The following is an 18,946-nucleotide window of genomic DNA, read 5'->3' as shown; positions in this document are numbered from 1 at the left end:
CATCAGGGGTCTTCTAGTGGCTCCAGTTAATTCTGTATCGGCACAGTTCCCTGGTAGGGCTAACCTTGTTTCCATAGTTGCTTTAAAACCGAACACAACACTCAGAACTTTCTATGCATCTCCCTAACATTGTACCATCTCACAGCATGTCCACATGTGCAGGGAATCTCTTCTTGAATCACAGACTCCCATCCTAAGCAGGAGATTGTTCTGTGGAACACCAGTCCTTAAATATGTTAATAGTTTTTTTAGTAAACTCATTCTCAGGTAAGACATTCTTATGCTATTTCTACTGTATATACATTATTGCTACCCCTTAGTGACATGCTAGAGCCTTGCTCCTATCCCATTATTTCCCTTTCACACTTTCAATTCTTTCTGAGCTTCCCCATTATATCTTATTATAAAGTAACTAGTCCACTAATTTAAAATTTAGTTAATTCATTTGTAGATAATCAAAACATTACAAATAAAAACGTATTGCTTAATAGATGAATATCGATATGCTGCAAGTCTATTTCCAAACACTTAAAAAAGTTTAAGATGCAGTTTTAACTAAGAAATAACTTTGTTGAAATCAGAGTAGAGGCCTTCAAATTTGTTTTCTAACCGAAACATACATTTGGTCAATTGTAAATTTTAAATTGTATTATACTATGATATTCAGTTAAGGTCTGTCCACAGGTTTGAGTGCCCATTTGTTCTAATGGTCGTCTCAGCAGTTTCTCATTTATTATTGATGGCCACTTGTAAACAACAGAATGGTTTCTATAGTGAGGGTATATAGTCTGCAGATGTTAGAAGACCTCTCCTTAATCCATGGCAGAATAAAGTTCAATGTTGGGAGTCTGCAAACCATGTGTTTATGTTTTAAAGATTTCAAAATAACAAGTTTCTAAATAAAGTTGCTATTGGTGGACTAAAGTTGTGAAGGGATTTCAGAGCGTTATAGCTACAATTCTTTTTTGTCAAGAATTCTTTTAAATTCATTGGAGGAGAGAGCGGTAATTCCTAGAGTTCTTTCATTTGCCAATTCTGTAAGGATCGAAATAAGTGTGAAGCAGACATTTTTCGTCTAAAGTCTTGATTTTTGCTCACATTAGATGATTCAATGTTCGAGGCATGTGGGCTGCTGAATTCATATCTGTGCATAGATCGCCGCCTAGTGTTGGGTCCGGATGATTGCACATTGTTGTCCTGGAAGAGCATTCGAAGTATCACGATAGGTGGCTCCTCCCCTGGACTACAGTGCGCATGGGCATCGACTCCATCCTCAGATTGTTTTTTTCCGCCATTGGGTTCAGATGTCTTTGGGTTCCCTCTTGTCGGAATCGATAAAAAACTTTAAGACCAAAAGGTCTTTAGTCTAATCGTCGATATAGTCTTGCGTTCGGTCTTAGTTTTCAGCTCGGTCTCGAGCCGGATTCCCTACACCCGCGTGCTTTCGACGCGGAAGGCCCAGTCGACGCTTCAGACCCTATCGACAGTTCATTATGGACCGTAGTCCATTTAAACGATGTCCCGTCTGCAACTCGAAGTATCCCCACATCGACGTCCACCCGGTGTGCAACAAGTGTCTGTCGCCGGACCATGATGAAGACAAGTGTATGGCTTGTTCCCGCTTCAGGTCCAAGAAGACGCTTAAGCTTCGACGAGCTGCGCGCCAGGAGGCCCAGCATGCGGCACCGGCGCCTGTGGACATCTTCGATGCAGGGGATGTCGAGGAAGAATCGGCCAGGGACATCAGTGAGTCGAACCCCGCGTCGGACGTCGACTACGACTGTTTGAAGCCGAAGAAGTCGTCGACGAGGTAGGAGACGACGACGGGGCCCTCGGGGCCATGGAGGATAGCTCGGACGAAGAGCTTCCTCAACCTGACACTGGGGCCGTGCCAATTCATAAGGCTCAGGTCGAGGGATCGCCATTAGGCCTTACCCAAGATCTTACGATGGGTTCTACGGCCCCGCCTTCGGGCTTGGCCACGGACATTGCTGCTGAGCCACACCCTGGCAAATCGAAACCGAAAGTGAAACCTACGGTCTCGACACAAGAAACTGCGCAGGTGCCGTCCTCAAAACCGAAAGTGCGCATCGCTTTGGTCGGAGCCCTCGGCGCCGAAGAAGCCGAAGGGTGTTATCGAGCCGAAGGCTCAAGTCAAAAGCGTCGAGACGAAGTCTGCCGCGCCGAAGACTAAAGTCAAGGTGGTCGAGCCGAGTGCGTCGGCGCCGAAGACGGTCGACACCAGCAAAGGACTCGGCGACCCGAAGAAAGCTCTCGGTGACCCGAAGAAAGGACTGAGTGACCCGAAGGTTCTCGAGACTCCGCGACAACAGGACAGGGCCAAGGGCAGCGCACCCCGAGAGTCTACTCCCGGTGAGGCCTCGAAGGATTCCGTCGAACCGGCGCGCCCATCCGCCGCTTTCACCAAGAAGGTGACGGACTCTCTACAGCCCATCAGGGACAAGACCTTATCGGTCGGACCGAAGATCCTACGCCTCCAAAGCCGGTTGAGAAACCTCATAAGGCGTCCACACACATTCTTTTTACGTTGCCGCCAAAGACGGCGCCAAAGGCTTTCACTATTAAGACGGTCGCTAGCGCCCCGGAGAAGGTTTCCTCGGCCCCGAAGTCGTCGACGGTGGTCCCCAGCCCACAGCCTCGACGCCCTGCAGTGGAGGAGCAACAAAAACACTTCATTGATGCCGAAACGGGCAGGCTTTCCCTCCACAAGCGGAAAATTGCCCCAGAACGTCCCATGGAGTCATACAAGATCCCTCTAAAATTAAAGGACTCTGCTTCCACTCCTGTCTTGGTGGAACCACTTTCTCCACAAACTCATAATATTTCGCCCACTTACTCTGATGTGGACGCTGGGGAGGCCGATGATGAGGATGAGTACAGCTATCCTGTCTATACAGACCCTGAGGATACCAATGAACCCTGGGCCGCTGGTGCTGACCCAGGTGATCTTCATTCAGGACAAGACCCTCAACTATATTCTGCGAAGACGTCTCCTACAGAAGACTCTGCAGCTTTCAATGCCCTCATTGAACGGGCAGCTAACAATCACAACGTCCAGCTTCATGCTGACCCTGTTGATGTCGATTTCCTTTTTGATACTTTCTCAGTCTCAGAGAGAACTGTTAAGACTCTGCCTATGCTGAAAGGTGTCTTGAAACATGCTGGTGAGATCTTCAAGGAGCCTACCAGGGCGAGGGTGATAAACCCTAGGATCGAGAAGAAGTATAAGTCGGCGCCTACTGATCCTACCTACATCAGAGGACAGTTGCCTCTGGACTCCCTTGTTGTCTCGAATGCCCAGAAGAGGGCTAATTCTCAGACTACGGGTGATGCTCCTCCCCCAGACAAAGAATCTAAGGTCTAAGGCATCAGGGAAGAGGGTAGCAGCGCAGGCGGCCAACATCTGGCGCATTTCAAATACACAAGCGCTTCTGGCGAAGTATGACAGGGCACACTATGACACGCTGGAGACCCTGTTGCAGCACCTGCCTGATGAATACAAGGAGGCAGCTGAGATGCTTATTCAGGAAGGGAAGCTGATCTCTAATGCTTCGATTAAGTGCGCTCTGGACGCAGCTGACACCGTAGCCAGGGCTGTCAACACTAGTGTTATTCTGCGACGACATGCCTGGCTGAGAATCTCTGGAATTAAGCCTGAGATGCAAACCACCATCCTTAATCAAACAGTGAATCCAGATCACCTGTTTGGCCCGGAGGTTGACACCACCTTAGAAAAAAATAAAAAGGACACAAACTGCTAAATCCATGGGTGCCTTGCAGTCCCAGCAGTTTCGGGGTGGGTCTTTTCGTCGCTCAAGCACTAGAGGCGTTTCCAGAGGCTAGCTCTCACAAACCACGCAGTACTACAAGGGCAACACTCAGTCCATGTACACCAACAAAAGTCGAGGTGGATATCGTGGTAACGGCGCCAAGGGCAGAGGTTGTGGAAACAACAACTCCAGATCCTCTGCCACCAACAAACAGTGACGCCTTGTCACTGTCACCCGACCACGCAACACCGGTCGGGGGAGACTCCAGCAGTTCCTGCCAGTCTGGAGAACCATCACCACAGACAGGTGGGTCAGAAAACTTATACAATACGGTTATTGTCTGGAGTTAATTTCCACTCCACCCAACATACCCCCAAGACACCGTCCTATGTCTGCCGAGCATTTGCACTTATTGCATCAGGAGGTCACCGTCATGCTGCAAAAAGGAGCAATAGAGCTCGTGCCTGTGCAGGAAAGAGGCCCAGGGGTCTACTCCCTGTACTTCTTAATACCAAAGAAGAACGGGTCCCTCAGGCCCATCCTGGACCTCAGGCCCCTCAACCAGTACATCCTGTCAGAGCACTTCCATATGCTGACCCTGCAGCAAGTGCTCCCATTGCTCAGTCAGGGGGATTTTCTAGCAACTTTAGACCTAAAGGATGCGTACTTTCACATTCCACTGCACCCATCACACAGGAAGTACCTCCGGTTCACAATACAAAACCAGCACTACCAGTTCAAGGTTTTGCCTTTCGGAGTCACCACGGCACCCAGGGTGTTCACAAAGTGCCTAGCGACAGTGGCGGCGCACCTAAGGAGACAGAACATCCATGTCTACCCTTATCTGGACGACTGGCTCATCCAGGCGAAGTAAGCCCAGCAGTGTGCCGCCCACGTGTCCCACACCATTCACCTCCTGCACGATCTGGGATTCTCACTGAATTACCCAAAATCCCACCTCCAGCCCGCCCACATACGACAGTATCTGGGTGCCACAATAAACACTCTGGCAGCCACACCGCAGCCGAATTCAGTGAGGGTCAGCAGCATTCAATCGCTGATACAAAGGTTCAGACCTCAACACTCGCTTCCAGCAAGAGTGTTCATGCAGTTGATAGGCATGATGGCCTCCTGCATCTCCATAGACCCGCACGCGAAACTACATATGCGTCCGCTTCAGGAGTGCTTAGCACGTCAGTGGACTCAGGCTCACGGACAGTTGAAAGACCTAGTGTTGGTGAGCGGTCGGGCATACAACTCTCTGCATTGGTGGAATCCACGAAACCTTTGCAAGGGACGACCATTCCAAGAGCCTGTGCCACAGATTATCCTGACAACGGACGCTTCTCTCCAGGGATGGGGAGCTCATGTACTCCATTACACTGTGCAGGGACTATGGACGCAACAGCAACAGAAGATGCACATCAATGTTCTGGAACTGATGGCAATCTTCATGGCACTAAAAGCTTTCAAAGTACATCTGTGCAACAAGGTCGTGTTGATCCGGACAGACAACATGACAGCCATGTACTACATTCAGAAGCAGGGAGGTACCCACTCTCCGCAGCTGTATCATCTGGCTCAGAGCATGTGGAAGTGGGCCATTCAAGGAACATATTCCTCATGGCAGAACACCTCCCAGGCAAGGACAATCAGATGGCGGACCTGCTCAGCAGGTACAGCCACCAGATGCACGAGTGGGAGATACATCCATCAGTACTCCGCCCGTACTTCCAAAAGTGGGGTCATCCAGAGATAGACCTATTCGCCACAAGGGAGAACGCAAAATGCCAAAGCTTCGCCGCCAGGTTTCCACACCAGCATTCGCAGGGCAATGCGATATGGATGAACTGGTCAGGCAGATTTGCGTACGCTTTTCCCCCAGCACCTCTGATACCGCTGGTGGCACGCAAGCGAAGGCAGCACTCGATGACTCTCATCCTGGTTGCGCCAACGTGGGCTCGCCAACCATGGTACACCACGTTTCTAGAACTGTCCGTGGTACCGCATCAAAGGCTACGCCTCACACCCAGCCTTCTGACGCAGAGCCATGGCGACATTCAGCATCCAGATCCGCAACAGCTCAACCTGACGATCTGGCTCCTGAGGTCTTAGAGTTTGGCTACCTAAACTTGCCTCCTGACTGCATGGACATCATCCGGGAGGCGAGAAAGCCCACCACAAGAGCATGCTATGCGGCGAAGTGGAAGCGGTTTGTCATTTACTGTGCAAACCACAACATTAACCCGCTAGATGCATCTATTCAGAACATCATTTGTTATCTTTTCCATCTGTACAAATGTAATTTGGCCTATGCTTCCATTCGCATACATCTATCTGCAATGGCTGCTTATCTCCAAAACAGGCAGCACCTCTCCCTTTTCAGGGTGCCTGCCATTAAACCCTTTCTTGAAGGGCTCAAGCGAGTCATTCCTTCGCGGACTTCACCAGCTCCGGAGTGGAACCTCAATGTGGTCCTCACCAGGCTGATGGGTCCCCCCTTTGAACCACTGCATTCCTGCGAGATTCAATTCTTGACTTGGAAAGTAGCTTTCCTTATAGCGATTACATCTCTGCGACGAGTTAGTGAGCTCCAGGCACTAACTATCCAAGAGCCATTTATTCAAATTCATTCTAACAGGGTGGTGCTTCGCACTAACCCTAAATTCCTTCCTTAAGTAGTATCTTAATTCCATATTAACCAAACTATTGAATTACCTGTGTTCTTCCAAAATCCTGAGTCATTGGCGGAGCGAATGCTCCACACCCTTGACGTCAAAAGGGCCCTGATGTATTACATCGATAGGACCAAAGATTTTAGGAAAACTAAACAACTCTTTGTTGCCTTTGCGCCACAACACAAAGGTAACCCTATTTCCAAAGCTGGTATAGCTAGATGGATTGTTTAATGTATTCAGATCTGCTATCTGAGAGCCAAACATACTCTCACCATTCCACCAAGGGCCCACTCCACCAGAAAGTTGGGGGCCTCCATGGCTTTCCTTGGAATTATTCCTTTGGAAGACATATGTAGAGCAGCCACATGGTCTACCACACACACATTTACAAAACATTATTGTGTTGATGTGCACTCCAAACAGCAGGCAGCTGTAGGGCAGGCTGTTCTGAAAACACTTTTCCAAACTGCTGCAGCTGGCACAGGCGGCTGCCGCTAATGGAGGGACTTCTATGTATTCTATGCACTGATATGAATTCAGCAGCCCACATGCCTCGAACCGAATATGCTACTTACAAGTATGCATCTGTTCTTGGCATGTAGGGCTGCTGACATTCATATCGCCCGCTCTCCTCCCCGGCGCCTGTAGCAGCTGCAGAATTCACATATACTTCTAGCATGGTCATCATTCACTTAGTTACACTCCATCTTGGTCACAATGGCTAAAAACAATCTGAGGATGGAGTCGATGCCCATGCGCACTGTAGTCCAGGGGAGGAGCCACCTATCTCGTGATACTTCGAAGACTCTTCCAGGACAACAATGTGCAATCATCCGGACCCAACACTAGGCGGCGATCTATGCACAGATATGAATGTCAGCAGCCCTACATGCCAAGAACAGATGTATACTGGTAAGTAGCATATTCAATACCTTAATTGACCTTCTGAGTTTTACAAATGTTATTCTGTATGGTCCTTCTCTGAATATCACTTGATTAATTAAGTTGGATTCCAAGTAAATTTGTGCCTGTAAAGCCTCTTAAGGTAACCAGAATGTTTTGTTAAAATGTTAGCTACTGTTGTACCCAGGGGTTTAGCCTTACTTCCATGTAGAACGTTGCATCCATGGGAGATAGTAGGAATTAGCTGTGCACTAATTATGTTTAAGGTTGGAGACAGGGACATGCCCGAAAGATTCTTGAGATACGTGAGAGAAAAGCTATTTACAAATCCCAAGGCAGCCAGCTAGCTATATTATTTAATCAACTGTTTGTTTGCCATTATAAACTTGATGCTGGTCTTTTTTTCCCTCATGCTAATGAAGACATAACTCCCAACTACCGTAATTAAATTAGTGTGTAATCTCTTTTATACCTAGGCTAAATTTATGTATTTAACTTTGTGTAGGACTTTGATGTTTTCATACAGCATTACCCATTATTTTATTACTGTAATGTCTAGTTTAGTAAATCCATCAAACAAAAATGCCCAAACAGGGCTTCTCATGCCTTATTGCAAGTCTTTGGAACTCTAATCCGGACCACATCAGGTTTCCTCCTTAATCAGCAGTTGTGTGCAGCATTATGTGATCATTAGAAATCTGAAAGAAACATTTTCAAATTATACAAGCTTAAAATTAAAGGGGGTACCACATTTTCACTGTATTTTATGTTTTTTTAATTTGTGTATTATTAATGCCTTTTATAAGGCTATAGCTAGGCCATCAGTCAATTTGACACATTTTAATTGCATTTTCTCTTTTGTCTTTGTTGGCAGTTGGTTGTGTGGTTAGTAACGTTGGTAACGTTTTCAAATTAAACTAAGTTTGTTTGGGATAATGTAAAAATGTATGACTTACGAATATTTGTATTGAATTTTATATGGAGGCATATTTTTGTATTTTATGTCCCAGCTTTGGAGCTATTTTGTATACTTGATGGTGAATATAACCATTTATACATTTATAAGTGAGATTGAAACAGTGCTGTGCAGTGTTATTGTTGGCTATTGTTGGCTATTGGGTGCTATTTGGCTTTTCAAAGAGAGATCACAGAAGGTTTATCAATTTGTCTTAGATACTTGTAATAAGGACAATCTATAATACATTGAATGAAAGTTGTTTGTTGGTTTAGACAGGAAAGGCCTAAGGTACAGATATTATCATTTTGTCACCATTTTAATCAATCTTCAAGCCTTAGAATTGCAATAAAGCACTTTCCTACATTAGACGTCTCTTTTGTACAGTTGGTATACTGGAGTTTAAAAGTTCAAGAGAGAAGGAATATAACTATCAGTGATAATTGAATTTAGGCATGTCAAAAGATTAATCTGTTAAAAGAATAGTAGGCCCAGTGGTTTCACTGAGGAGTCTGAAGTATTTTCTCTTCCACCACTTATGATGGCCACTTTCTGCTTGTGTAGCCTTACAAAATATACATCTGATTCTTAATTGTACATTTTTATGATAGAAGGGAAATGGTCTTTTGTATTAGGAAAGGACAATGAGATATCGTGGGACAGATTTTCAGATGTGCTCTGATCTGCAAGCCTGACGTTTCCCATATAAGCGCCTGGGTGCCTAAGGTTATCCGGGCATCACATAGGATACACAGACAGCCTATTTATTGTCCGCCCTTGCTATGGTGATCAGGTATCGACATAAAATGTAACATTAGCCTTCTTGGTGTATAGAACCCACATGTATAGATAAACAAGGTGTAGAGACCACAGCGCATAAAGGAAAAGTAAGTGTTTGCATGCATAGTGCCATTCTACTTCAGTGAGTACCATATCTTGCATATGTTGCATTAGAAAATCTAGACATAAAATGTTTTGTTTCTCTAGTAATTATAGATTTCAAGCATTGCTGTGCAAAAAATGACTGAATCCATTCTTTTTAATATAATATTTTAGCTTCTCCTGCATCAACGAAGACTGGCCAAGCAGGGAGTTTATCTGGTAGCCCAAAGCCATTTTCTCCCCAGGCTTCCACACCGGTTTCATCAAAGCAAGAAAGAACACCCACTACTGGAAGCATATTAAATCTTAATCTTGGTTAGTGCTCTGACGTTAAATCCTTCCTCATGTGTATGTGTTTGAGTGCATTCTTTGTATACCGTATGCTCCCAGATTAAGCCATAAACAGCAATTTCTTTGCAGAATTCTCATACAAATAGTGTTTCTATATTGAAATCGGATTTACACACACAGCTCACTTGCATAGAGTTAAAACGTAGTGGAGTCAATGGCTTCTAAAGCTTAGACATATTTTAATCATAAGAATAATTTCCAGCATCTATGTATATACAAGGATGCATTTTAAACATCACAGTTTGTGGCATAATCCCCTAGCATTTGAAAGCTCCAATAATAATTAATTTTTTTAGGCACTTTCATAGTTCATCTTTTGAAGAGGTCAAAATCCAAAGCACTCGTATAAGAGGTTGAGTTAATTAAAAAAACAATTGTTTTGCAGGTGCCTAAAATGTTTCCTACATTACTGATTCTCTTTGTCCTCTAAATTAAAGAAATGAGAAAAAACATAGTAAATAATTTATATTTTTGAATTAAACAGTAGCCTGATAAACGTTCCAACATTAATGAGCTGTTTTATTGCCATCATTTGGCATCCCTCAGCACTTAATGTATTTTACCCTATTGGATATTATTAAAAGGATTACATTTATATGCTGCATTCAGTCGGAACTGAAGTGGACTGAATACAGTCTAAGCTTTGACTAACACCTGTAACTATGTATTTTAAGTTTAGGACATTTAATGATCAGGGGTGTGCAAAACTTGAGTCATTTGCTTTAATGTACTTGTGCAAAATGTCAGCAGAATTTCAAGAAACTAGGGATACATTTGCAAAGTGTAAAACAAGCATTTTGTGCTACACAATAGTCCAGAAAACAAAAACTCCATCAACAGCAGCCACTCAATCGCTCTCGTGTTTTCCACAAGTATGGAACTTGTACTGGTAGGAGTCTAGACAAGTGGAGGTGTCAGGAAGGTTTGTGAAAGCAGATGTGATTATTGAGGTATGTGGGATAGTGTTATGTACGGCATTTACCTCAAAGCCATTCAGACACTCTCACAGTCACTAACAGACTCACTCACTGACCTACACAGCTACTTACTAAGACCCTCTTAAAGGTGAACAGTTACAGTTGGGATTAAATATTTTAAAAAACCTAAGAAATTCACTGAATAAACAAACGTTGAAGGGACGTTATAGTTGGGCTCAAAATTCACTTGTACAAAACCAGTGAAATTCAGCAGTTCTAGGTACCTGAGCTAACTATAACTTATGCCGCTTCAGTGCACTGCTTATGACCTCACATATAACATCACTCATGACATGGTCAGTGATATCACTGATGACATCTCAAATGACAGTGAATTTTGAGCCTAACTATAATGTCCCTGTAACTTTTCGTTTTATGATTGATTTTTTTAAATTCTATTTTCTAACTATAACGTCCCTGTAACCTTTGTTTTATTTTCAATTTGTGTGTGTGTTATATGTGTGTATGACCTGTGAGCAAGGCTTGGAATAAGCCGAAACACATTGGGTATATCAGCATCTAAGTGAAAAAATTGTTCTGAAGCAAATCAGAGTTTAATCAGCATTCTGCTGGTGGCAAGTATGTGTTCCGCGCACTGTAAATATACTGAAAAGTTAAAGTAATGTTATAGTTTGGTAGAATGTTCAGTAAACATAACATTTTAAACTTTAAGAACCAGAGAAATGGAACAGTTATAGTTATCTTAAGTAACTAGAACTTGTATCTTAAAGTAACTGCAACTTGCATGTTGAAAGAGACGTCATTGCTCCCACCCGTCGGATACAGCTGCATTTATGCTGCTCGTTCCAGGCAGGAACAATATGTGCTATGTTTCCCTGCTCTCATCAATGCGGGCAGGGAAACAGATCACAAGTCTTCTCCCAGCCTGTGGGAGCTTGTGGGATAAGACTTCGTGTTTGCTCCCGTTTGGCGAGAAATTTGCAAGTGCTTCTGCCAGATGGGAGCAAACACATGCTTCCCTGCCCACGCCAATGCAGCAGGGAACTACTGTGTTTTAGGGATAGGCTCCCCGGGACACAAAGTGAGCCGGCCCCATAGAGGAGGTCCCCCGGAGCCTTTAAAAGCTCAGGGAGGTAGGGGCCATGGGGGGTGGGGGGGTCGCAGGACTTTTTAATGCTTGGCGAGGGCCCTCCCCATAATAATTAAATTCAGCCCTGGGGGATGGGGTCCTTGGGGCCAAAAACGTCCCTGGGTGGGAGGGCATGCTCCTCCCCTCCCATTTATTAAAATCGCGGCCTCTGGGGATGGGGTCCCTGTGTCCTTAGGCTCAGAGTGGGGAAGCCATGCACCCCTTTACCTCCACCAAACCCATTCCCCCCACCCCGGGCCCTTTTAATACAACTTTTCGGTCTGCGCTCAGGTGTGTTTTAAACATTTTGCTGCAGATTTGTGGATCCTCCCCAAATTTGTGGCAAAAAAAATCTTTGCCCACAGGCTCCACCACCAGGTCAGAGCGTGTTAGGGTATCCCTACCCTGCCCCTCTGTCTTTTTTGTGTGACTTTTTTTGGACTCAAGATGGAGTTACAAGTCCTAAGAAGCCATTCAGATCTAAACAGGAGATAGGTCAGATCTGCGAAGGCCAGTGCTTAATTTTAGCCGGTGCTTTCCGGTGCTCAGCAACGGTACTAAATTGGTTTCCGGTGTTCGGCACTGGCGCCTAGTTGTCAACACCATACTTGGAACAGTCTGCCACATGGTGGCGCTGCTCATCTAATTTAGAGATGAGCTGAACAACTGTTGTTTAGGAATACAATATACATTGAAATTGCTCCTACCTGCCTCTGCAGCCATTCCTTTAGCTTTGGGGACCTGGAATAATCTGAACTGTCGGGGGGCGGAGCTAGCCGGCGTTCATGATGGACGCTTAAGTGCGGAGCTCTGCGCTAGCGCTGACGATTATCCGTCCAATATCCTTCAAAAGCGGCAAAACCTGTGAAATTCCGGCGGGGGCTGCCTCCCCTACCCCCTGTGGACCTCCGGCGCGACTTTTGAGGGGCTGCGTGCACGAGTTCCCCCGGCGCCGGCGCCGACCGAAGAGCCGCGGACCAGGCCGGGATCCCCGCTCTGCCCTGGACACCGAGGCCGCGCTGCGTCACCCGACGTGCGGCCCCAGCGAGAGGAAGCCCCGCTGTGGTGCGGGCGACGTGGCCGGCGGGAGCTGCTACTCATCCAGCGTTCCGCGGCTGCATTGCGGACCCCTGCTGTGACGCCTGCACCCCTGGAGGGGCGCGGAGGAATCGAGTGAGAGCCGGCGGCGAAACAGCCCCGCTGGGACCACACACGAGGCGCTCTCACGGGCGCCATTGCATGCTGCGGAGGGGCCCCGCCTGACGGCCTGACCACGCGGAAGGAGCCTTGCGGAGCAGCGGGCAGCTTTGGGACGGAGGCCACCCACCACGAGCCTTGCATCCTAGTGCGCTGCACCCCCGGACTGGCTGGGGGTGTCCTGACACTGAGGCACCCGGAGGGGGAAGGCAAGAGGCGAGTGCCTACCCTGACCTGAGGCGTTACTGGGCACGCAGGCCTACACGCGACAGCGGCCCGGACGCGCGGCCTCCGGTGCCGGCCCGTGCGCGAGGTTAGCTCCCGCATAGTCCCATTGGGGCACCATAGACATTATAGGGTCTGTGGACTCTGGCCTCCCTATCAGCTGCAGCGATGGGCAAGCCCGATAGAACGCAAACGAAACTTCCGTTTGACCAGAGGAGACAGAAGGCACCGGAGCCGCCGGCGGCCCAGTCCCCGGGAGCAACTGCGGACCCGAACTCCGCGCTGTGCACAGAAATTAGAGGCATGCTCAACACGATGGAGAAGGGCCTACAGGAGGGCATGACGGCCATCGGCACCAAGATTGACGCCTTGGCGTATCGAATGGATCGCATGACGGAGAGGGTGGATAAGCATGCGGAGAGGCTGGACATGGCGGAGCGCAGGCTGACGGAGGCGGAGGAGGCGCAGACAACGTGGGACGCAGACCGCAAACAGTTTGGGAGGCTGCTACAGGTGATACAAGAAAAATCGGAGGACTTAGAGGCTCGCTCCAGGCGGTCCAACATACGCGTCACGGGCGTGGCGGAGTCGACCCAGACTGGGAAAATGGAGCTCTTTGTTGAGAAACTTCTTAAAACTCTGTTGGGGGACGATACCTTCTCTCCCATGTTCATAGTGGAGCGAGCCCACCGCACCCTGGGCCCGAGGCCCGCTCCAGGGGCGAACCCTAGGCCGATAATAGCGAAACTCCTCAACTACAGGGACAGAGATGCTGCTCTTCGAGCCGCTCGAGAGAAGGGGGAGTTGCAGTACGAGGGAATGAACATTTCGCTATACCCTGACTTTACCTCCAAGGTACAGGAGGAGAGACGGCGATTCGTCCCCTATAAGCAGCAGCTCAGAGACCTGGGCTTGGACTATGCCATGTTGTATCCGGCACGGCTGCGCATCAACAGGCAGGGCCACTCACACTTTTTCACCGACCCAAAGGAGCTGCAAAAATCCCTGAAGCAGTGGATCAAGGAGCATAAGGAGAGTCGGACGGCACATGCGGAGGAGGGCGCTGGCAACGAGGATCTGGATGAGCAGGACTAGTGTGTCGGAGGAGCGCAGTGGTCTCTCCCGAGGACCTGGCCACTTGAGGCCTTACCATGATCCCAGCCTCTCGGCCCGGAGGGTGCCCAGTCTGGGCTCTCCACTGCAGTGTGCGGACTTCTGGACATGGTATCACGGGTGAGATCTGTACGGGCCACACGGGGTAAGGTGGTGGGTGGCACTCTCCATGACTCTACTAGCCTGCCCGGGGGTGGTGTTGATAACGTCCTACGATAGGGAGAGGTCGATGGGGTCTGGGGGGGGGGGGGGTGGTACGGCGGGTACGATATTGTTCTTGTTACTTAAAAGCCGCACTGGCAATTGGGGGCGCTGGCGTAGGGGCGGCCAAATGACATTGCGCAGAAGCGACGACCGGACGTTGGTCGATTGAGACATTGAGCGTGCTACCTCTTCCCTGGCGCTCATAGTGCTTGCGGCTCTTCTCGAGACTGCTTGGGGGAGTTTGGAGATGGGGGGGGGGAGGTGAATGTAGGGATTTCGGTCACACCAGGTTGGGGTTGGTTGACTGTGGGCGGTGGGGGGTAATGGGGGTTCTGAGTTCGGGGAAGTTTGGGATGTTTGGGGAAAGGTCCAACATGTGCTCTATGAGGTTATGTTCTATAGGATGGGTGGGCGGCTGCTGCCACTGGCGGGGGGGGGTCCTCGACGCTGCACTACAACTGTTCTCCTCCTTCACTGTTAATGGCTAACACAGCACAGGCAGACTCACTGAGCGATACAGAGTCCCTCAGGGCTCTTACCTGGAATGTGAGGGGTTTGAATGATTATCGGAAACTCCGTAAGGTGCTACACTATCTACAGAGACACCACATAGACTTGGCGCTGCTGCAGGAAACGCATCTGCCCAACACCAGTAAGATGCTAATGCACAGGGGGATCCAGGGTCACTCCACTTACGCAGGCTTTACCACCCATGCCAGAGGGGTCCTCACCTGGGTCAATCCGAAATCCAAGTTATCCCTCGCCCTGGTAAAGGCGGACCCTGAGGGGAGGTTTTTGTTAAGCAAGTGCACGGGCAAGGGCCACAACCTGCTGGTCATGAATGTTTATGGCCCGAACTACGACTCCCCTGATTTTTACACAACGGTTGCGGAACATTGTACTGAATGGGCCGCTGGCAATATGATCTGGGGTGGGGACTTCAACTTCACCTTTAGCCCTGAGCTAGATAGGTCTGCGGGCCCCGCCAGGCGCCCGGCGGCGGCGGCGCAGTGCATGCAGGCAGAAATGTTGAAACTGGGTCTGGTAGACGTGTGGAGGGAAAGAAATAGCGCCAAGGGGGGGTACACGCACTATTCAGCATACCACAACATCCATACCAGGATTGACTATTGGTTGGCTTCACACTTCCTGCTCTCCATGGTCAGGGGCTGCAGTGTGCTTCCCCGCACTCTGTCGGACCACTCGCCGGTGCTGTTGACGCTGCGCACTCCCCAGCAGAGGATCCCGCCATTCACGTGGCGCTTTCCACCCTACTCGCTGCTGGATGAGGCCTTCAGGGCTGACCTGGGGGAGGACATAGATACCTTCTTCGACACCAATCTGGGATCAGTGGACAGCTTTGGGACGGTTTGGGAGACATTTAAGGTGTACGTGCGGGGGGTGGTCATGGCGAAACACTCAGGGATACTAAAGGCAATTAGAAGCAGGCTGAAATATCTGGAGGGGCAGATAGCGGACTACGAACGCCGCCAGCTGCTTGACCCGAACCTGCCTGGGGACGGGACCCTGCAAGACCTTTTGAGTGAGTTCCACGAGGAAGCTGACAGGGAAGTGCGACATTTAGGAAAATACGCGACAGCGCGCGCGTATGGCGAAGGAGACCGCCCGGGTGCACTACTTGCCAGGATCATGAAAGGCACTAGGCGCAAACAGACCATCGCGGAAATGCGTAACTCAGGGGGGGAGACGCTCACGGAGGAGACACACATTCTGGCGGAATTCAGGAGCTTCTACGAGGAGCTCTACACCACTAAAATCTCGGGGGTTGAGGACCAAATTGACAACTACCTCGACTATATCAGGATGCCATTCCTTGAGAATTGGCAGAGGGAATTCCTGATGTCCCCCATACACCGTGAGGAGATATCCGATGCGCTGGCCACCATGAGAGCGGACAGTGCCCCCGGGATAGATGGTCTGACGGTGGCCTTTTACAAGGCGTATAAGGATAAGTTGCTACCCCACCTTTCCACCCTCTTTGACGAAATCTGCGAGAACGGCGCTATGCCACTCTCCATGCGAGAGGCGCTGATTGTCACCATACTCAAACCTGGTAAGCCCAGCGACCTGCCAGGCTCGTACCGCCCACTGTCCCTTCTTAATGTTGACGCTAAGCTCTACGCAAAAGTGCTGGCTACCAGGCTGGCACTGGTGGCGCCGGGGCTGGTGGCCCCGGAGCAGGCTGGGTTTATCCCGGCCAGGAACCTCACTTACAATATCCGCACGGTCATGGGGGCCATGCAGCATACTAGACATGACACTAAGGCCATTGCGGTCTTTCTTGACATGGAGAAGGCCTTTGACTCTGTTGAGTGGCCCTTCATGCGCAAGGTGCTGCAAAAGCTGGGGCTAGGAGATCTTTTCCTCCAACTACTGGGCGCCCTCTATCACGAGCCCACGGCCAGAGTCAGATTGGGGGATGCAGTCTCGGAGCCGATCTCCATCACCAGGGGCACGAGACAGGGGTGCCCCCTTTCCCCGCTACTCTACGCCCTTGTGGCGGAGCCACTGGCGTGTGCGATCCGGGAATACCACTCGTATGAAGCCATCAACTACCCCACCTACAAACTGGGCATATCCACATATGCGGACGACACCCTGCTTTATGTCAGGGACCCGGCCAATAACCTCGCGTCGGTGCTGAGGGAAGTTGTGAGGTTCGGCGCGCTCTCCGGACTGAAGGTTAACTGGGAGAAATCAGTTGCCTTCCCACTAACCCCAATCACGGTCCCTTTCGAGATGGACTACCCGCTCTATTGGTCCACTGAACCGATACGGTATCTGGGCATCATGCTCCACACGGACCCTGACGTCATGCTGAGAGAAAACTATGGGGTTGCTTACAGCAAACTTGCGGATGACGTAGAGCTCTGGATTAAACTCCCGTTATCTCTGATGGGGAGGATTGCCTTAATGAAAATGGTCATTCTCCCGAGGTTTCTGTTCCTGTTCAATAATCTCCCGATTGTCCTCTCGAAAGCCTTCTTTGCAACCCTGAACAAACTCCTGGTGCGACTAGCGTGGGCCGGGAAACAACCTAGGGTGCAGTGGAAGGTACTGCAGTTACCGTATGAGCAGGGGGGCTTAGCTGCCCCGGACCTGGAACGCTACTACAGAATTGCGCAGGCCTCCCACCTCCACACCTGGATACATGGCAGCCGAGATGTTCCGCACGTGATACTGGAGCGGCTGTTCGCGGATCCTACTCCGCTCCCGGCTACCATTTGTGGCCCACGAGACCGCAGAGTTGGCGTACTAGACTCTCTCCTGTCTACCAACCATGCATGGCATGCTATTCTGCAGAGGCAAAACAAAGAGCTGATGTACGCTCCCAACATGCCTCTACAATGGGCGCTCTGGCTACCGACCTTGGCGGAACCGGGTGTCCATAGGGCCCTTCACGAATTGGGTGCTCTTACTTTGGGGGACCTATTCGAGCATGGACAGGTGAAGTCGTGGGCACAGATCTCGCATCGGAGGGAGAGCCCCACACTGCTCCATTGCTTCCAGTACCATCGGGTCCGTAGCGCCCTGCTGGAGCTGCTGGGCCCCGACATGGAGGAACCCCCTGCGGTCCCGGAACTGGTGTATGTCATTGACACCGTATCTCCAGAGAAGCTGATTACTAGATTATACAGAATAGGGCACGAGCACACGGCCCTGCTCTACACCAGGGCGCGACTGGCCTGGCAGACTGACCTGGGTACACACGTCGATGACGGCATGTGGGCCTACTGCTGTGCGGCCACCAGGCGCATTTCCCTGAACGGGAGGCACCGGTTGGTCCACTTTAAGTTCTTACAAAGGGTGTACCACACACCGGAGAGGCTCCACAGGTACGGTCTCCGCGACACCCCACACTGCGAGAGGTGCCGGGCCCGGGTTGCGGATTTCCTGCACATGGCCTGGGGATGCCCGGGAGTCCAGAAGTATTGGGCCGGTGTCTTCGCTGAAATGAGCGCTATAGCGGAATTGGATCTAGCAATGGACCCAGCCCTAGCTCTACTGGGATACACAAAATCGATTCCCGTCGCGGTTAGGAAACTGGTGAGCATGGGACTGTTACTGGCGAAGAGGGTAGTCGCGTTATGCTGGATGAGGGGGCCACTACCTACACTCAAGCGATGGGTTAGCGACATGAAATACTGCAACACGCAGGCGGACACATACAGTGAGCTCCTACCGCCCGGGAGTCGCCCCAAGAACTTCTGGGGGCTGTACCAGACATACTTGTCCTCCAAGCTGGACGAGGAAGTCTCGGAGGAGGGGGAGGGGGGAGACAGAGGGAGTGACGTGCAAGAGCCATCGGATACACATGACTAGGGTGCTCCTCCGCACAACTGATGCACTGCAGGCGGTAGGGATTTCCACATCCTACTAGAAATGAGAACAGGGGGGAGGCACACAGGACAGGGGGAGGGCGGTAGGCCGCACTAGCTACCACAGGAGATAGAGACACCTACAGGCGGCTCGGGGAGCACGAATTAGGGACCAGTTGAAGGGAGGGGGGTGTTTAGAGGGTTGGGGTTGGTTGGGGGGGGGAAAATATATAAAACTGT

The 18,946-nt window shown here is 49.8% G+C and overlaps 1 protein-coding gene across 4 annotated transcripts in view; it reads left to right on the top strand.

Moving 5' to 3' along the window:
• Positions 1–18,946, top strand: part of ZMYND8 (zinc finger MYND-type containing 8) — a 417,579-nt gene that overhangs the window by 231,687 nt on the left and 166,946 nt on the right. For all 4 annotated transcript variants that reach the window (XM_086932602.1, XM_086932601.1, XM_086932600.1 and 1 more), the window contains one exon: positions 9,384–9,524. In XM_086932602.1, coding sequence (XP_086788728.1) covers positions 9,384–9,524 — 141 coding nt within the window. The remainder of the gene's footprint in view (positions 1–9,383; positions 9,525–18,946) is intronic.

This window comes from Lissotriton vulgaris, chromosome 7, assembly GCF_964263255.1.
Source record: "Lissotriton vulgaris chromosome 7, aLisVul1.2, whole genome shotgun sequence".
Classification (NCBI taxonomy): Eukaryota; Metazoa; Chordata; class Amphibia; order Caudata; family Salamandridae; genus Lissotriton; species Lissotriton vulgaris.
The sequence above is the reverse complement of the archived record's forward strand: the minus strand, read 5'-3'. Positions and strand labels throughout refer to the sequence as shown.